The sequence below is a fragment of the Accipiter gentilis genome, chromosome 17 (genome assembly GCF_929443795.1).
Source record: "Accipiter gentilis chromosome 17, bAccGen1.1, whole genome shotgun sequence".
NCBI classification, from domain to species: domain Eukaryota; kingdom Metazoa; phylum Chordata; class Aves; order Accipitriformes; family Accipitridae; genus Astur; species Astur gentilis.
In genome coordinates, this window is record NC_064896.1 from 23417175 (window position 1) to 23436409 (window position 19235).

Consider the following 19235-nt stretch of genomic DNA (forward strand, 5'->3'; position numbering starts at 1 on the left):
ATCTTTCTTGAAGGTTGAAGGTCTTCAGCTGATGGGGGGGATATGGCAATGTGACACCAAGTCTTCAGCCATTTCCCTGTTCAGAGAAAAAAACATTTGCTTAGATTTTAAAATTAGAACAATTCTACCATTGCACTAAGCAATAATGGCATTTTCAAGTTCCAAACTAAAAATAAGAGAAGGACAATCCTGCGTGAAAGACTCTTCTATTGATATTCTCAAGGACCTCCAAAAACTTCTTAGATTTAAAAGCAAGACTTCTTTCCCAGTTGTTCTTTTGTGAATGTTCAGGCTACGATACCTAAGCTGCCAAGCACAGGATCTCAGAGAAGGAAAGCTGCCTCTCTTGCTCTTTCAGATTCTGCTCGGATAGTGCCGATACAGAGGGAGCAAAGAGAAGAGTGGACGAGAGGTGCCCAGACCCAAGACAGGCAGCCTGTTAAGAAGCCCTACGGTTCAAACTGCTGTAAACATCTCATTGTTCCTCAAAACAACCAGCTGCTCACTATCATCTTCAGCTCTAGCTGCATACTGGCCATGTAGTCACAGGCTGGATCAGCTTGTTTATTCACCTGAAAACCAACTACAAGTAAATTGACAGTTTTGGTGGGAGCTCACTCCACGGCTGCACAATCAGCAGAGCAAGAGAGGAAGCAAGAACCTAAATCCTAATAGCAGCACATGCAATGCAGCTTGAGAGCTGTTAAGCCATACGATAAGCAGGACCGAACTTGAAAAAGAACTTAAGAGTTGTATTTTAGGCCTGGAGCAAAGGGTGGAACAGGTAAAGCTCCTGAGGGTTAAAACAAGCATGAATGTTAGAATTGAGAGAATCTTTAATTAAAGCACGTTTTCCCCAGAACCTACACTAGGATTTACAAATCTCAGTATTTCACATTAATTTTTACCAATTGAAAAAGCTGTAACTTCACTAGGAACAGGCATACTTCATATCCTTCTCACAGCTAAGTCAGAGAAGGACAACCTACCAAAGATCAGTACTATGGGTATGGTTTCACAAGATGTTAAGTGGGGAGGGGTGGATGGAGGAAAAACAAGGAGCAATTCTGCACTATCTTCTCCTGTGCAAGTCTTCCTTCTCTAGTTCATTTCTCCCAGCACTGGTGTTTACTACGTACTTCCATAAGCCAATTTAACTTACTAGCATGGCACAGAAAACTAATACAGAAGAAAAAGCTACATTGTTTTCTGCCATATTAGTGTGTTTAACTGATTTGCAGGTCAGGAGCATATGGAGATGGAGATGTTCGGGAAGCAGGGAAGCTGGACTTGCCGCCTTTAGTGGCAGCAAGACATTTCACTACCTTACCTGTTCAGCCTGGCTCTTCCAGCAAACCCTGTAGGAATGAATTAGCCACTTCATTTCCTTTTCAAAAGCGAAGCAACATTGGAAATTGCAGTATCCAACACAGTAATTAAGAAATGCACTCAGCTGACAGATGAACACTGGAACCTCTGCCACGCAGCTCTTGTACGATTCTCAGGAGATCGCTACACCAAGCAGGTAGGTCACATTACTAGTTCTCATTTTTCCGGCTGTAAAACTCGGGAACTCTAGATCTGCTTCCCAGACATGCTGTGACCTCAACAACTGCAAGTGGATGTCACTTCAATGTGTTTCTAAGCTCCAAACCAAATGTTTAACTCAAAATATTAACCTCTTTGAAAAAGAAGGACAAGGGGCATTTCCTCTTGGGTACCCAAAGCATAATTTTGGTACTGATGCCTCCAAGTTCTGCAAAGTAGAAGTAATATTACTGTGCTACCTTATAGGACAGCTGTAAAGATAAATTCTGCACAATGAATTTGCATGAATGACTTTACAATGATAATCTGTGAAGAACTCAGATGTTGTAGGGATATAATTCAAGAGACAAAAACCTGAATTCAAAGCAGACTTTGAATAGTGAACAGCATATAAGACATCTCCATGTACAAGTACAAAAAAAACTTAAGTCACCCAGCACTCTCTGGCTATGCCTACCTTAGCAGGCCAGTGCAAGAAGATTCTCAGAAGGGCAGAACAACCATTTTTGTCTGAGACCCTACACACGTGCCAGTGGGATTTAATTCAGACCGTTTCTACTTTGGTTCTTCAGGCTGAATACTTACTAACAGTTGGAGCAAAAGGTGCACCCTCAGCATCCATCTCCTGGCTCAGTCTGAAGAAATCCAGTTTGTGCACTGCAATGTGAACCATCTGCCTCAGGCAGGGACAATCAATACATTCTCTCAAGAGCAGATTCTTTACTCAAGAACTGAAATGCTAATGCAGATGAACCTTACATTTTGCTAAAAACAAAGCGGTTGGGTTTTTTAAAAAGTAATTTTTTTAAATAAAATTTTTAAATGTAATTATGTTTTAAACCGTATTTTTAAAACTTTAATCTAAAAGCATTTTCCAAAGGAAGCTCACAAAATACAGAAACCATTAATGCAATCTGGGAAACCTTTTAATGCCACAATTTTAAGTGACAATTAAACAATTCAGTTATCCTCTACTGCATTATTAAACCCCTACAAATTAGGAAACAGAGGACATAAATGATACCTGTCATGCCAAGATGCATTTTTCATATATTTAGCTTAGTCTTCTGTAATACTTGTATGATGCTCCAGTCAACTTCCTTTCTCTCAGTAGAGTCAGGATTGGATGTAAAATACAGACCATGTGTAATGCAACTTTTTTATGCCTGTATCTGTACAAACAATACCTGTTCAACCATAAACCAATGGTTAGACCGGTAGTTGTACAAATACAGTCCTGAGTTCAAAAGTATTTTTTACACATTTGCCGTAAAAAAAGATCATTCTTATTAATGCTTCCAGTATACCAACTGCAGAAATCCAAAAATACTGCAGAAAGTAATCTGAAGTGCTACTTTTCCTTCTCTAGGCCAAAAAAGCCGTTAAATATTTTTGCTATAGAAATCTAGTGTACATAGTGTCTCTTCATGTTATTACACCAGATCAAAACTGTCTGTAGTGAATAACCATTTAACCTATTCTAAGCCACGCTCAAAACATCTGAAGAAAATCATAAACCAAATTATTTACAAAAATTAAAGTAAACTTTTTAATGTCTCACCAAGAAGTAATTAAAGTAGTACAGCAGATCTTGAATTACCTGACAGTGTCTGCAAAATTCTTCTAAAAAGGAAATCCAACCAGCTCATCTCACCATGATTAAATAATCCAGATGAGCCTGGGAATATTTTATAACTCCTTACAACATTACAATGAATCACATCTGGGACATTATTCCAAATGATCTATGCAATACAAAGGAACCCTATTGATGTTACAAAAATATGCGTATACTAGAAAGCTCTCTAAATAACAGAAAAGTACTATAATATTGAAGAAAAAACCCACACAACTAATTAAGTGCTAGTTGAGGCCAAGTAAGAGTTTACTACTTCAGAAATAAGTGGTTTACATTCTACTAAGAAGGGCTTTTCAATAGGATACCATTTCCCGAGGTCACTTTGTCATTTTTATACCTTCCCTAGATAACTGTTTGCTTATAAATGCAAGGGCAGCAAAGAGGTCCACATTCAGTCCTGCTGAACAATTACCCAGCTACAAAATTCATTTAAAAAAGATAAACCCTCTCTACTCAAACAAAACATACACTATGTACACTCATTTCAGACTTCGCAACAGCAATATCGCTGGTTTTAGAGAATGGCATCTGGCAAAACTTACAAACCGTTTAATCAGATCATATCTCTAGAACTATTAGAAATCTAGAACTATTTTTGCTAGAGCAAAAATACTGACAAAAAGATTTATCAATTTGAGGTCATTTTTTTCCTCCATGACACTAGCAGGTAATAAATAGAATTATCCATGAGAAAACAGAATGTTTCTATGAACCTTTCTCCTCTTCTGCTCTGTTGGGGGTACACTTACTACTCTGCTAGAAGTGACATCTGTTGAAAGAAGACACTTCATGTAAGCTAAAAGATGTGCAGCTTCGCAAACCCATTTAACAAGGACTTTGGACTAATCTTGAAAAGCAAGTTTATCTACCTACCCCTGATTAATTCCAAAGCACGTATCTATAGATTTTAATTATTACATTTCTCAGTTTTAAGCGCTGCTTCTTCAGTGGACTCAAGATGTGGCTTACCATGGATAAGGCTTCTGCATCCTCCCCATTTATCCCAAATCTGTTCATTGCACCTATCGCTATGTCCCATCTAATGCATGCATAGATCAACCACGTAGAGAAAGGATTATCTTTTTATTTTTGCACAACTACCTAAGAATTTGTCTTTGATTCCCGTTAAATACACAAAAAATAAAAAGGCATGCTTGTTTCATACGCCTGCCAAAAGGCAGGGCTTTTAAAATTATTTTAAATAAAATGGATTGTTAAAAAATGTTGGCACAGTGAGACATGCTATAAAAGCTGGTTACTCATGGGACTGCAACAAAGATTTGTTAGTAGAGAAATCTACTTTCAGAGAAATGCTGGAAGGGTTTTAATATTTCTCTAAATAAATTAAGAAACTGTACACAAAGTCACAGCTGAAAAAATTATTAAAACAAACACTTTGCTGTTATTCACATGCAAATAAGAAAAATTATCCTAGAACTAGGAAAATGAGAGGTCAAAGACAGTCCAAGATATTCTTGCATTTTTATCAGGATATTTTTATACCATTGCAATTTAGTAAGAAGCATTATTTAGTCTTTAGCATACTAATAACCTTTCCTCCCTCTTATGAGAATTTAAAATATTTTGCAGAGATGTTCAGTTTCATAAGGTAAATCAGACATATCTGTTTTTAAACTAGAGAGTATCTATTTTGGGCTTTAATAATGTTTCAAAACTATTGCCTCACAGAAGGGAAAATATAATTACAAATCTAGAGAACCACATACTGCACACAGACATATGGATACTCTGAAGTCCCTACCTTCCATTCTGAAAGTTGCAATTTGCATTCTATTACTTCTATAAGGAGCTCTAAAATAAAAGATGACTTACTATTTATGTTCGAATGTCATCTCAACTTCAATCAATAACAAAATACTGCCATGTTATAACATGAAATTATTTAACAATGAAAAAGAAATAAAAAAGGAACTTATGGAAAATAAAAACATCTGTGGCAAAAAGTGGTCGAGGTTACCCTGTAGAGTAAAGCAGTCATTCCAAGTTGCCCCGCAGCAAACTTCAAAATGTTGGAAACATATGCAAGGTAAACAAGCTTTCCAAAACTCTGCACCTACCACCAAAAAGGCGATGTTGATGACACTGCTATGAAATGTATAAGCAGCTACAGTGTACAGATTAAGCCACAGATTTATAGAGGCACAGTTCCCATCCAAACGTTGTTCAGGTATACAAGAGATGAACTTGTCAATGAAAATATTATACAGGGATTAAAAAGGTCTTATGCCTTATGACATCACCTGCCAGAAAATAAAGATGACCAAAACAAACATCTTATAGTTCTATATTTTGCTAATAGTAATATACTACACCATACCAACCATTTTTTGGGGGTATCTAGTAGAGAGAAAAGAAGCAAAGTACACAGCAAAAAAGAATTTTAGTTGAAAGCAGAAAATACCTATCAGTTCTATACAGTACATGTCTTTCACCTCTGTAAAAAGTTATCACATGTAATTTTAAAAAATAAGGACTGATAATCAGATAGAACATAACTGGACTGTAATTTTTTTCCAAAAGTACCTTTGAGAGAATTCAAAATGATAAAAAAGTTGTTTACACTCCAAGTCTAACAATCTACATTACAAAAAGAAATCTAAATAAATAGTTGGCATTTTGTAGGAAAACAACCTTCTCTCCTAATGTATTAAGTACAACATAAAATGATTTTCCAGTACTGGTCTACTCAACAATTCAACATAATGTAACCATTATTACCCATTGTTCACATTTATCTCATCGGTACGCTAACAGAGGATGCTACTAAATTATACTAGTATACAGCTGAACTATCTGCAAGATCACTGACTAGGTCTGCATATTCAAGCATTTCTGTAACTTGCATTCGCTGTCAACCATCTCCACATCATTCCACACAGAAGGGGAAAAAAGGTTGTTATGTATGAATATGATATTTTGAAGCACCCATCAATCATAATCATTCAACAGCCTCAAAATTAATTTCAAATTTATTTTCTTCACAAGGGTTCAATTTTCTGATTACAGCTAAATATGAAACAGCAATTTTATAGGCAAGATACTCCCTTCTTTACTTATGAACATTTTTTGTATTAAAACATAAAAAAGGCATTTTACCTCTTCTTTGTTATTGCTTTGCCGCCTTCACTTATTTTCTAAAACTGCATACCTTAATCTGTGATCTTGATTCTACAGAAAATACTGGAATACTTCACCTGTAAACATCTACAATTTATCTTAAAATACATAAGGGCTTTCTCAGTCATCAGCTGTAGGTCCTTCACAGAAGCGTGGCAGAAGTCCATTCACTGGTAAACCACTCTAATCCTCACGCATCCAGAAGCAAAGGGAGCCACATCCCAGACCCTCCAGTGTGTGCCAAGTGGCATTCCTTGCACAGTGTGAAGCCTGCCAGCCAAACACTGCATTTCATGTAACTGAGTGAAACACCCAGAAAGATTACCGGGAGCAAATTTTTTCAATGCAACAGAACACAGATGAGCCCTTTCCCCCTCTCTCTCAGATCAACAGCAAGAGAAGCAAACAAAAACCACCATCACCTGCCTTTGACACCTGCTTTTAGACAGCTCTGGCAGGCCTCGCTTCCGTATGCGTTGTTTACTTTACTCATTTTCCTAAGAGTAATGTTGTCTGGAATTAGATTAAATGACAATATGACTCAAGCACACCATTATTAACATTTCGATAGGAAATTAAAATTTCAGTGTCTGAATGACTTCCCTAGACTTAGCGAGACAGAGCTGATTTCCTCAGCTACCTCAGAAGAAACTTCTTTCCTCAATTATAACTGAGGAGATATTTCAGATGCAATGAAAATTTTACAAATACTCAACTGAAAATCTAATCCATTCTTTAATATTTATGGTTAGCCAACCCAAAAAAGACACGTACATAGTTTAGGTAAGTCTTGGCCACCAGGTGCCCACAGCAATTTGACATTAGATAAAAACTTTTTTATAAAGAGGGAGCCTGAAACAATATTAGTTGATTTCAGTGTTTAAAACACAATTATTATAAAAGTATTTTCCCAAGCTGCTGAGCACCACCAAACATCACTGGAATGAAGATGATGTGCTCAGAAACTCTGGGAAGAAAAAATATTTTTTAAAAAAATAATCAGACATTTGGATGACTTCAGATACCTGTTAATTTTAAACATCAAATTTGGTAGTTTATAACCTTTTAACTATCTCTTTACGCAGAACAAGCCTGTGCAAAGCCACTCACAACAGGATTATCTTAAACAGAAAGACAAGAAAGTAAGAAAAAACCTAACCCTGCAGATACTTCCCATGCTCCAATTGTGATCTTAAATTCCCAGTAATATTTTGTATGGTAGAAAAAGTCTGTATTCCTGTTTGCAAACTCAAATTCAAATATTTAATACGAAAGCTTAGCCAAAAGGCTGACTAAAGACACACAGTACTAGATGGGGAGGAAATGAGTAGCTACATATATTAATTATCACCCTTTCTGCAATCACAGGCTCACTCAAGTTAAAATTTAAAAGGCTTAGATTACTTTCTGGTGAATTTTATTAGTTTTCCCCAAGAGGTGCAAAGACTAATGCTGTCACAACAGAAAAGAAGAGCATATACAGCGTCATTACAAGCTGAGTCACCCAAAAGCACTGAATCTTGCTTTATTATAACACAGCATCTTAAATAGTCTCCTGAAGCACTACCATTTGTTATGCGATAGAGTGATAACAGCAAGCTAACCCAGTATTACAATAAAATGAAATCTGGCGCATCTGCAGAGTTGTTCACAGTAGGCAGACCAAGTTCCCTTGCTGGTCTCTTTGGAGATAGCAGCTGCAGGCTTCCCTTCCTCTACTGCAGTAGAGAAAGATGCAGAACAAAGTTGGTGAGAGCTGTCTTGTTGCTGCTGATGATAACATTTAGATATGCCTGCTGAGAGCCATGCTGCAGGTGGGAAGAAGAGGTGGTTGGACAGATGCCCAAGAATTACAAATTCAAAGATTCTTCCCTGTGCAGCTGTAACCATCAACTTATTCTTCCCCCCCAACCAAGTTATTTAGTTACTTTCTCTCTAAAGAGCAAAATCCTAAAGTACAAAAAAAGTAAAATCTGAAGGAACTTCTTCACCATGCCTTATTCGTACCTTGCCATCATTCAGATCCAATACATGAATATTTTTCATTTCCTGGTACCACAGTCTAACCACACAGCAGTACCAGCTTCAAAACAGAGGACAGTTGTGCAGTGCTCTCAAATCATGTGTATTTTAACTTTTCTGTCATTAGCAAATTTATGATCCTTGTATTTTGGGGGGAGCCACTACAGCAGACAGCAAAGAAAGAAACTTCAGATAACTGAAGAGCATGACTGGACTTTCTCCAACCCCTCAACTGACAAGCTGTTCATGAACACCATCTCCTATCCTGCTTTCTTCCCTGTCCCCTTCCTTCCTATCTCATCTCATGATAGAAGTGACTTCCAGGTGTAGATACTGTAGAACTTGAATGACATTTGCTGCCATCACATTGATAAATAATACCCCTTCTACCTTGGTACTTTATTTAGACTGCTTGTCACAGCAGAGAGCAATCAGTTATAAGTCAAGGAACTTAAGGATATAGGGTCTGGTTTTCCAAATCCCCATTTAGACACTACCATCATAAAAACCAGATAATATTATTACTTTAAATAATAATAGATATTTGAGAGACTATCTTGTGCATATCTTAATCAAAACTTTTTTGAAAATATTTTGAAAATGTTTTCCATTTTCATGCACAAGTGCTAACTTCACCTCCAAAAATCCCCCTTTAAAGTATGATTTTAGCCAAATATTTTAAACATTGCTCTCTATCTGATAAGATTCCATTTTAAAAGTGTCCTATTACACACCGCAGCAAATGAATACACTTTGCATACATATGCACTCTACACACATTTTTAGTACACATTTCCCTACACAGCTGTGATCTGAAACCTGGCTAGTCTCTTTCATAAATTCACAACATACACAACCAGGAAATCAGGCAAGACAAGAGTTACTGAAAGGGTACACAGGAACTACATGATCAGCTGAAATAACTCTCAATACCCCCCCAGTAACACTGAAGTATCACAGAAAAAAGTGTGTTCTGTAATTCCCAGAATATTTTCAGAATTTCTTTATATTAATTTATTGCCTCTTGCAAGGTCCAGTATCTTTCTTCCTGTTTTACAACGAAAGCTTATCTTCATCAATCACCATATAAATCACTGTGCTGCTGCCACAGAAAAATTTACCATACAATTTGCATATGGAAAAATATTTTCAGCATGCTTTCCACAAAAAAAACCCCACACATATAGTTGTCTCTATAGTAAAGAACACCACATAAATCACTTGCTTTATGTAATCTACTTTCATTTTACAAGTCCAGTGGAAAATAGGCTAAAATAATAAAAACAGTTACTATGTCCATGGAGTGTTGTGCTTTTCCAAAACAAATATTTCAGCATTTATCTCATGATGCAATTAGTATTCTGTGCCAAACTTGGTATTTTGGTTGCATCCTATAAAATATCTCATACAACTTGAGAACGCAGAATTAATTCTTCCAGGTCCCTTTTCAATTCCTGTTTATCTTGGACACCCTGCAGAAAACTTCAGTTTTGAGAGCCTTTACTGTAAATGGGTTGTTCCAGTTATAAATTATTTGCAGATGGCTTTGGAAGTACTATAGCAAGTACACCGGTCACCAGCATAGCCACATAACTATTTATACACCATGATACTTGGAAAACCTTCTCACAAAACAGAAGTCCACTCTGCAGGGGGCTGTATAGAGAAAGGTTATTTTTGTCCTTAAGATCTTACGCTCAGTATAAGGCAGAAAAAGAAAAGGAATACTGACATATGGACAAGGATATAAAGAAACTAAGACAACAGTTTCAGAACAATAGACTCTGCTTCTGCACACCAGCAGTCTACTTCACCTTCAAGCGTCACCTATTACTTGACTAACTAGCTCTGCGGAATAGGAAAGAAACAATGATGCTCCAGATCAACAACCCCCAACAGTGGCAACAGAACTTCAGGAGGTGAAAGGCTACTGCCTTCAAACTAATTGCAGAGCTCAAGCAGCACTTCAGTGACAGAAGACCAATGTTTAACTGTCAGCAATGTCTTATGCTTCCTCTTGTTATTTTGGAAGGCCATGCTCATACTCTCTCTCAGCTGAAAAAGAATCAGTTGACATTTGGATGCATGAAAATAGTAGCTATCCTAAGAACAATGCAATATATACCTGAAAGACTGAAAGGTAAGATCATGGCAAAGCCGGATGTTTTTAAGAAGCGCCTCTCTTTCTAGAAGCTAGGTATCACACATTATTTCCAAGATAAAGAGGATACTCCCTTCAATGAAAGCTGGGTAGTAAAAATAATCTGAATAATTTTATGAAGAATCAAAGAGAATACCTCTGCAGGAAATCCCAGCTAACTCAAGATGGTGTCAGACAAGATCTGTTTGGGGAAAAATTAATTGCCTTATTTTTTTAGATACAAATTAAAATAATGAGATACAAAGATCTGATATTAACTCTGTTTCTGATGAATCACTTAAAAACTGGAGAAAAGGGAATGGTCTCATTCACTCTCTCACCTCAAGTTCGACCACCTACCATTTAATTTACAGATATTTAAAAAAGCTTCCAGAACTATCACAAACCAGATAATACTCCTAGTGCTTATTATATCTCCATTTTAGTCTATTCTAGATCATATTTAACGCAAAACCATGGATGTCATCAGATTACAGGCTTCCCCATAAAATCTGAGTAGGGTATAATATTTCTTTTTGTTCTAGTTGCAGTTTAAATATTATACATAGAAGCGTGCTGTTTGTGCTGGAGCACTATCAAAATAGTTTCCTAGAGCTTTGCAACCTGTAAGAACCTTTATTAGAAGACCCCCATAAGAATAATTAAAATCTCAAAGTTCCATCCTCTGGCATTCATACTAGAACTTACTGCTAACGAAATTCTTTGCCATATCACTATAGCCATACGATGTGGAAGTGATCCACATCTCTAACTAAAAGGCAAATGACTATTGCAAAGGAAAAAAATAGGAAAAAGTAGGGTGAAAACTGAGAAAGCATGCTTCTAGATGTCCAAAGACACTCATTCCAAAAACATGATTGGTTCCTCGCTACCTTTAAAGTTTACGAGAACAGAGAAAACTCAAGCTGCCCAGACAACTCTAGAAAAACTGGTCGAGTACATGCAAAGAACACTAGTGGACTGAGAAGACTAAAATGTAGTTTAGTCAATACAGTAAACTTAAAGAGGAAATTACTTGTGTGTGGATTTACTGCAACAGACTTTGCAATGAGAAGTGAGGTAGATCAGTAAAACCAATTTGTACAATGTGCTTCAAAGACAGGACTACTACAGGGATTTTGTAGAAACAGGCTCTAAGGCAATAAAAGAGGATTCAAAGCTAAGTGGAAATACTATTGCTTAAACCCCTGACAAACAGATTCCACAAAGGAGACAGTCAACAAGAATATTCAGTAGGAGGGTACTAACATCTTTATCTCAGTTGTGACTCACTCAAGTAACATTTATTTTCTTAGGAACCCGTACAAGTAAAATGAAAACCCCATTCACTGATCAAAACCATAGGGAGAATGTTGTCCTTCTAATTGGATTTTCTTTATATTGGCAACTCCTTGTCTCAGAACACAAGAAACGGAGGCCCACATCAGCTTTTTTATAACAAAGAATGTAACTGTTTTAAAGCCGAGTAAAGGAAATCTTCACATGCATAGCAAGAAAGCAGAAAAAAAAAAAAAATCCAAGATCAGAATATCACATTCCCTGCCCACAAAATAAAGAAAGTGTTCATCAACTTCCTAGTCATGACTGTAACCTTAGAAACATAAATTGATACAACAGTCCCAGTTCTATATCCAGGTTAACAGTGTACCACCACTCATGTCAGCAAGAAACTGTCTCAATCTTTGTTCAAAATTTCACCGATGCTTACTCTAGCAAAACTCAGTTGACACATTGCAAACTACTTATTTTCAAAACTTCAGGCTTCAGAAAGTGCAGCAAATATATGATTTACCCTGTCTTTAAAAAAAAATAAATTGGAAGTGCTGTTATGCTAAACAGGTTAGCCATATTCTAAATGCTTCTGTTCAAGGTAACACATTTGTGCTGTCTTAGATCTGTCATTAGTGGTTTACCGCTAGCTTCGGAATCTACAAAACCATGTATACACAGACCTGAAAAAATCCCACCCCAGTAAGTTATTTCACATTCATAAATATTTAAATTATCAAAAAGCCTTCAGGGACAACAACAGTTCCTCTCCACAGTTTATAACCAGGAATAGAGTTTCTTTTGCAAGTTCTGCTGCCGAATAAGTTTTTTTATATCAATAAACACAGTTTAATAGAGTCACTTCATCAGCCTCTTCTTAATCAGAAACTTACACAGCTGCAAAAATACTTCACATGCCGTGTCACAATTTATAAGTTCATTTAACATGTGAAAATTTCATCATAGTTTTGACATCTGAATGAAACGTGAACTCAAAGTTCCTTATGTATTTCACTACTTTAGGCATCTTCAACAGCAGGACACATGCAAGAGCAATGGCTATGTTACAATAATTACGCTATTCGGATTCTCTCTGGTTTTCAAAACATTTACAATGATACATTATCTTCCAAACTAAAGAAGTTCTCACAAGACAATGCAACAAGATTTGACCGCAATTTTTTGATTCCTGAATCCACCTCAAACTTGATACGTCCCTTTGCCACTGTTGGACAATGCTGGTTGTGAGTAAAAATAAACATGCATACACATACACACACTTTGAACTTTCTACTTCCTTATGTATCATTTCAGTCTTTTTAGTAAAACTACACATTGGTAAGCCTAAATTAGTAAGATTCTATGAAGCTAATGTAAAAAGCACTAAAATCACACATGAAAGCATCTGAAATGTGAAAATCATTTAAACATCTAAGCTGTATAAGAAATCCTTTCAACTTCATATTGTATTTAAGATCCCTCAGATGAAAACTATTTCACTGCTTATTATTTTTGTAAAGTAAGTGTGTAACAGTATACTTACACGGCGTACACCAGTACAATGTAGATATATCAACACTGCAGTGTAGAGAGACCTGAGCTAACCCAGATACCAAAAGGAATCTACTCAGAGTACCACAGCCAAATAAGACGACCTATAATACTTCCACATTATGGATGCTAAACCATTTCTGGTACCATACGCAGTCATTTTATAACTGTAGTACCTCTACAGTGCACGACATTATGCAGTGTAAGCATATCCTAAGGAAATACAGTGCCTCAAACCAAGTGAAACCATGGAAATAACTGTCAGAACAAAGTATGATGAGGATGATGATTTTTTTTAAAACCTACATACTTACTCCCTCTTATACAAAATGAATAGAGCTCTTCACAAATTGATGACATAACCATACATACACAAGAACTCCCTGATACTTTTAGTAATTAGCACAACCCTAGAAAAACACAAGAGCAATCCAGAAAGACAAGCACAAAAGCAAGAGATTCTTCAAACACTCACTGCAGTTTTAACAAATACTGCTTTTGGGGGGATTCAGGCATGCAGATACCAGATTTTTATTATTTTTAATACAGAGCCTTAACTTGAATTGCAAAACAATTTAGAACCTTTAAAAGGTGCAAGTGATTCTTAAACAGCATCCTTTTATTCCTCAACACAAGTTATCCCTACACTGCACAAATTTTTCTGCTGAACTGCTACTGAATCACAAATGTTAATTAGTCATTTAACTCACCTGACCTGGCTGGGGGGATATACAATTAACAACCTCCTCCAGCATCACTGGTATGTGCAATCTTCCAAAATTACTGTTTTCCGTACTTTGAGGCAACTCTTCAGTTTCACATTTCTGGACAGTTTGTTCCTTTAGCTCACAGTCAGAAAGCTTTTTTGCGGAAAAATGGATCCTTCCGGCCAAAGTAGCCGCATTTATGAAATTCAGTTTTAAGTTGCGCAGAAACAAACATTTGTAAACTTCGCACAGACACCGAGATAACATTTTGGAGTTGATCAACCTAGAAAAACAGATGTCAGGAATTACTTCGAAACACATACTTCAAACAGTAGGTTTGTTTGAAAAACAAAGTGGGAATGCCGTAAGTGAAGCATTACACAGTCCAAGAAGGGCAATTTCATAAATATGTCATGTCAGCAAAAAGTGAGAATCTCTTACTTCAACTTGTTCTCAGAATTTTCAATGTTATCTGCCAATCAATCATATTCAAGCAACAACGGTTTTCTTTTCACAAGGAACACCTTTTCCTTTTCATTGCCAGTAATAACGTTTCAATGTCCCAAGATGCTAACATTAAATGACTAACCAAATCTGAGCACAATCAGAACAGTGACTTGACTTTCAAATTGTTCCCCACTGTTTTGCCAAACATAATGAGACAACTGCTCTGAATAGTAGCACTCTGGTTGCCAAATTTTCCATATTTCTCGTTAAAAATGGGAATAGACAAATCAAATACTGGAACCATATTTGAAACAGTGCAATAATTTAGTGTTACATGTGTAGCAAATATATCGTTTTCATCATGCATTACAACTTGTAATACCAAATATTCTGAGCACAGCCAGCAGTAAGAATGCTCTAGATATAACTAACTGAACTAACACTTGAAACCATGGAAACATCAGAGTGGTCAGCCACACAGTTTGTCTTTTAACTACATGGAGAACTGATATTTTTTCCCCTCTGTCCAAAACACTCCAAAACCAAGTCAGTAACTTACTAAAAGAAGGTTGTGTGACTTAAGAAAATTTTTACCTTCCATAAAAAAAAAACCAAACTGAAAGTTTAACATTGGTGATAATAATGCTTTATTTATATGTGCATTTCTTTATGGAGCCAAGACGTTCTGTAACACTGTATTGCATAATGTCTCCTGCCAGGCAGGAAAGTTGCAAACTTTGATGGAAAGCTGTTCAAGAAAGTGCCATCCCACATTTATCCCATTAACAGAAGGGCAACCTTATTTTAACTATCAGATTTTTATTACATGCTTTGCTTGGATTTACCTAGCCAGAGGCTTCACCTATTTTCCCTGCAGATAGGAACATGCTGAGTCAGCACATCTGGAAAAACCATTCTCCTGGTAATTTAAGCACCAGCTGGGCAGTATTTCCCCTTAGCTTAAATTTGGCATCAGGTTATCACTCTACAACCTTGCATAGACATACCACAGCCCTCAGGTTTTGCAACAAACCACACTGCCTCTACAGAAAACATTCTACGAACAGTGTGAACACCAACAATCCTCACCCAACTCACGCTGCCCTACGATGGCACGGCCCCACGTGTTGTTAGCACTAGGGACACGCTTTGCTCACAACCAAGATCATTCTGCACAACCGGGGATTTTTTTTTTTTCCTCAGAAGTGAGCAGAAAGCGTACTTTCTCACAACACGCATCTTAAGCGGCGTTCGGGCACAGCCCGAGGCAGCCGCCGGCAGAGCGGGACTTGCACCGAAGCCGACGGTAAAGGCAGCCGGGGAACAAAACCTCGACTCCGTATCACCTTTTCCCAGAGGCGACCGGAGGAGCGGCGCCGAGCCCGCACCCCAGCCCAAGCCAGGCCCCGCGGGGGTGCGCGGGAGGAGGAGGCCGAGGGCTCTTCCCTGCTCCCCGCCCCGGCCAGGCCAGGCCGCGAGAGGCCGCTGCCCACCCCACCGTGAAGACCCTCCCCACGGGCTCTGCCCCTCAGCCCCCGCTCACCGACAGGATCGTTCCCCACACACTCCCCTCACCGCCCCTCTCCTCCACCCAGGCCTCCCGCTATCCCCCCCCCCCCCCCCTCCCCACGGGGCTCAGAAAGGCGGGAAGCACCGCCGCGCCGCCACCCCGGGGCTCCCCCCTCGTACCCCAGCCGCCTGCGGCCTCCCCAGGACCGAACCCCAGGGACGACACCCGCCTGCCGGGCCCCGCAGAGCGGCCGCCCCGGCGGCAGCCAGGCCCCAGCGGAGACCCGATCTGCTCGCCCGCCCGCCCGTCCTCACACACTCACCGTCGGCGCCGTCGCGCTGGTGGCGTCACGGGGGCGGCGGCCAATGAGGAGGCGGGGGGGGGCGGGCCGCTTGTGTTTGAATTCGGCGGCCGGCGGTGGCGGCGGTTGGCTCGGCCGTGGCGCTGAGGTGAGTGGCGGGAGGGCGGCGGGTCCTTCCCCTGTAGCTTCGGTTGTTCTGTGGGGCTGAGCCCGGCGGTGGGCCCTGGGGGAGAGCTGTTAGCGGTAGGGTGAGAAGCGAGCCGAGAGGGCTGAGTGGGGCCGGGCCGCGGCCCCCAGCGCTCGGCTGTTTCTGGGTGTTTCTTCCGCGTTACGGCCTTGCTCTGTGGCCGTGTCGGTCAGGGCAGCGGCCGTGGGGCCGCTCGGCTGAGAGGGCAAGCTTGCTCCAAAGCTGAAAAAGGCTGTCGCTGAGAGCCTTTGCCGTGAAGGGAGCCGTCTGCTGTTCGGAGTGCACGACCCTCAGTTATCCGCAAGGATGGCCCGTTAAAAGGAAGTTCTGGTTTGACATCTATGGAGTCTGTTTATGTATCCCATGCAAATTATGTTAACGTGACTCCCGCTTTAACTGCCCTCTTAAACATACGTGCAATGTGATTAAAGCAATAACCCAGAGAAAGCAGACAGGCGGCTACTCTGCGTTTTGCTGAAGGACAAGAAAACCACTCCCTTTGGTCTGTGGGATCCTGGTAGTGCGTCGGCAAACTCGCCCTGAAATAAAGGAAAGCCAGGAAATGAATTAGTAGTTTAAATAGTTGAAATGAGCTTGTGGCTTTCTTAGGGAAATGCTACTTAGTTTTCTTAAAGCTGTGCTGCATTAGGCCACCTTTTCAGGCCAGTTACAGTGCTTTCCGAAGTTGTGCTATTGCTGTAGCAGTCCAGAGGGCTAACAAACAAGGGATGGGCAGACGCAGCACAGGTGCAAGATGTTAGTCCCGATTAAAGGTGTGAACTACTTGAAAGGTTATATTTGAAACAGAAGGCTTTTAACTCTTTTTTTTTTTGTCCGTTGCAGGAAAGATTCAGCAGCTTGATCTGAAAGAGTCTTGGAAGCGAAGAAGGGGAACAAAAGGGACGTTGTTATGTCTACTGCTAAGGAAGAAGATGTCTGTAATCACGTGAAAGTGGTGGTCCGGGTCCGTCCAGAGTCTCAAAAGGAAAAAGATGGCAACTTTAGCAAGGTTGTTCATGTTGTTGACCAGCACATATTGGTCTTTGATCCAAAGGAGGAAGAAGTTAGCTTCTTTCACGGAAAGAGACTGACCCATAGGGATATTAATAAGAGAAAGAAGAAAGATCTTAAATTTGTGTTTGATGCTGTTTTTTCTGAAAGTTCATCCCAGTTGGAAGTTTTTGAGCATACTACCAAAAGTGTAATCGACGGCTTCTTAAATGGGTATAACTGCACAGGTAACTTTGCTATTTCCTCAATTCAAAAACTTTGCTAAAATCCTTGAAGTTTCTACCGTTGTATCTGACTGCGGCAGAGGCCTTAAAAAAGGCTGAGCCATAAATAAGGCATTTTGTTTTAATTTATAGATATGAGAGGGTGACTTTTTAGTCTATGGAAGTTAGGATAGCTCTACTCTATTTTGAAAATGAGTTCATGTTAGGGTTATAATAGACTCCAGAATTTTATCTGAAATATGCATGCTTACGAGGGGAGTCCTCTAGAAAGAGTTATTCAACCAGAAGTTGTGTCACTGTGTGTGATAGCCTGCTTTACAAACTCTTTAAGAGCTTGGGTTTTAAATTGACAAATGGAATGTGGTGAGGAAATGAAATACCTACCTGCAATAAGTTGATGGCTTAGGGTTATGAGAGCAAGCGAAAAATAGTATCATGTAAATTGCCAGTGAATGGATTTTGAACTGAAAATTCAAACATATATAGTTTTCTGATTACAGCTGTGAAAAGTAAAGCATAAGTAAGAAACTTGATCAGTTTATGAAAACAGCTGTGCAGAATGACAGAGGTGTGTGAATGTCTATTTGACTTTTGGGTTCCTGATTAGCTTACTGGTGTAAAGTACACCTTTTTGCTTTGTTGGTTGTTGGGTTTTTTTTGTGAAAATTCAGTGCTTGCCTATGGTGCAACGGGAGCTGGAAAGACTCATACGATGTTAGGTTCCCCTGAAGATCCTGGAGTGATGTATTTAACCATGATGGCACTTTATAATTGCATGGATCAAATAAAAGAAGATAAAACATGTAATGTTGCAGTCTCTTATTTAGAGGTAAGTGAGCTCCTGCATTTAGTATATTGCTTTTAATAAGGCATATTTTAATAAATAAAGATAAGCTGGTTTTGCTTTCTCCCAGCCCTTTCTGGGACTTTACAAAAATGTGTCCCTGATAGGAATGGAACTGAACTGTGCTCCATAAATTTGGTGTTATTCATAGGCACCCCTTAGTATTCTACAGAAGGCTGCCCAAAAAGGACAATCTCTTCTAATATATTCACTATACATTCTAATGATTTCTGTCTTGCTGACCAGTTACATCCCTTTGGACATCTGTTGATGTGTACAAGAAAATATTTTTCAGGGTTATATTTCAGGACTTCAGAATAAAATTCTCTAAGTACTGTGAAATCACACAACCAAATGATATGTAATCCCTTTTTGATGATGTTTTTTAAAGTTTTCAGTTTATTTATCTGAGATACAGTACAACTACTTGAATTTGAGCTGCTATGCCAATGGTTAGCTCTTTACAAGTGTTCCTTTTATTCTTTGTCACCTTCTCCTCTCCAACTTTTTTTGCATCGCAGTTCTGTTTTTACAAGTAGCTGTCTTGGCACTGCTGTCAAGCAGTAGTAGTAAAATTGTTACCTTCTAGCCTTCTCAAAGTCTTAATGGAAGAATAGTTAGTATTTGGGGAGCGGAGGGGGGGAGAAGAAGTAGGAGGGAAAAGTTTGCTTTGCCA

The 19235-nt window shown here is 38.9% G+C and overlaps 2 protein-coding genes across 3 annotated transcripts in view; one reads left to right on the plus strand and one right to left on the minus strand.

The window, feature by feature from the left end:
* The window catches only part of METTL15 (methyltransferase like 15), a 101240-nt gene extending 84951 nt beyond the window's left edge, over positions 1-16289 (minus strand). The window contains exons 1-2 of one of the 2 annotated variants that reach the window (XM_049821404.1): positions 16172-16289; positions 14039-14318 (exon numbers count right to left, since the gene is read on the minus strand). In XM_049821404.1, the coding sequence (XP_049677361.1) occupies positions 14039-14302 (264 nt within the window). In that variant the 5' untranslated portion in view covers positions 14303-14318; positions 16172-16289. Of the gene's footprint in view, positions 1-14038; positions 14319-15327; positions 15987-16171 lie in introns of those variants that run through there. The other variant, XM_049821403.1, reaches the window with a different exon arrangement.
* An 87-nt stretch (positions 16290-16376) lies between these two features.
* The window catches only part of KIF18A (kinesin family member 18A), a 44509-nt gene continuing 41650 nt past the window's right edge, over positions 16377-19235 (plus strand). The window contains exons 1-3 of the mRNA XM_049821402.1: positions 16377-16441; positions 17324-17718; positions 18387-18544. Coding sequence (XP_049677359.1) covers positions 17391-17718; positions 18387-18544 — 486 coding nt within the window. The 5' untranslated portion in view covers positions 16377-16441; positions 17324-17390. The remainder of the gene's footprint in view (positions 16442-17323; positions 17719-18386; positions 18545-19235) is intronic.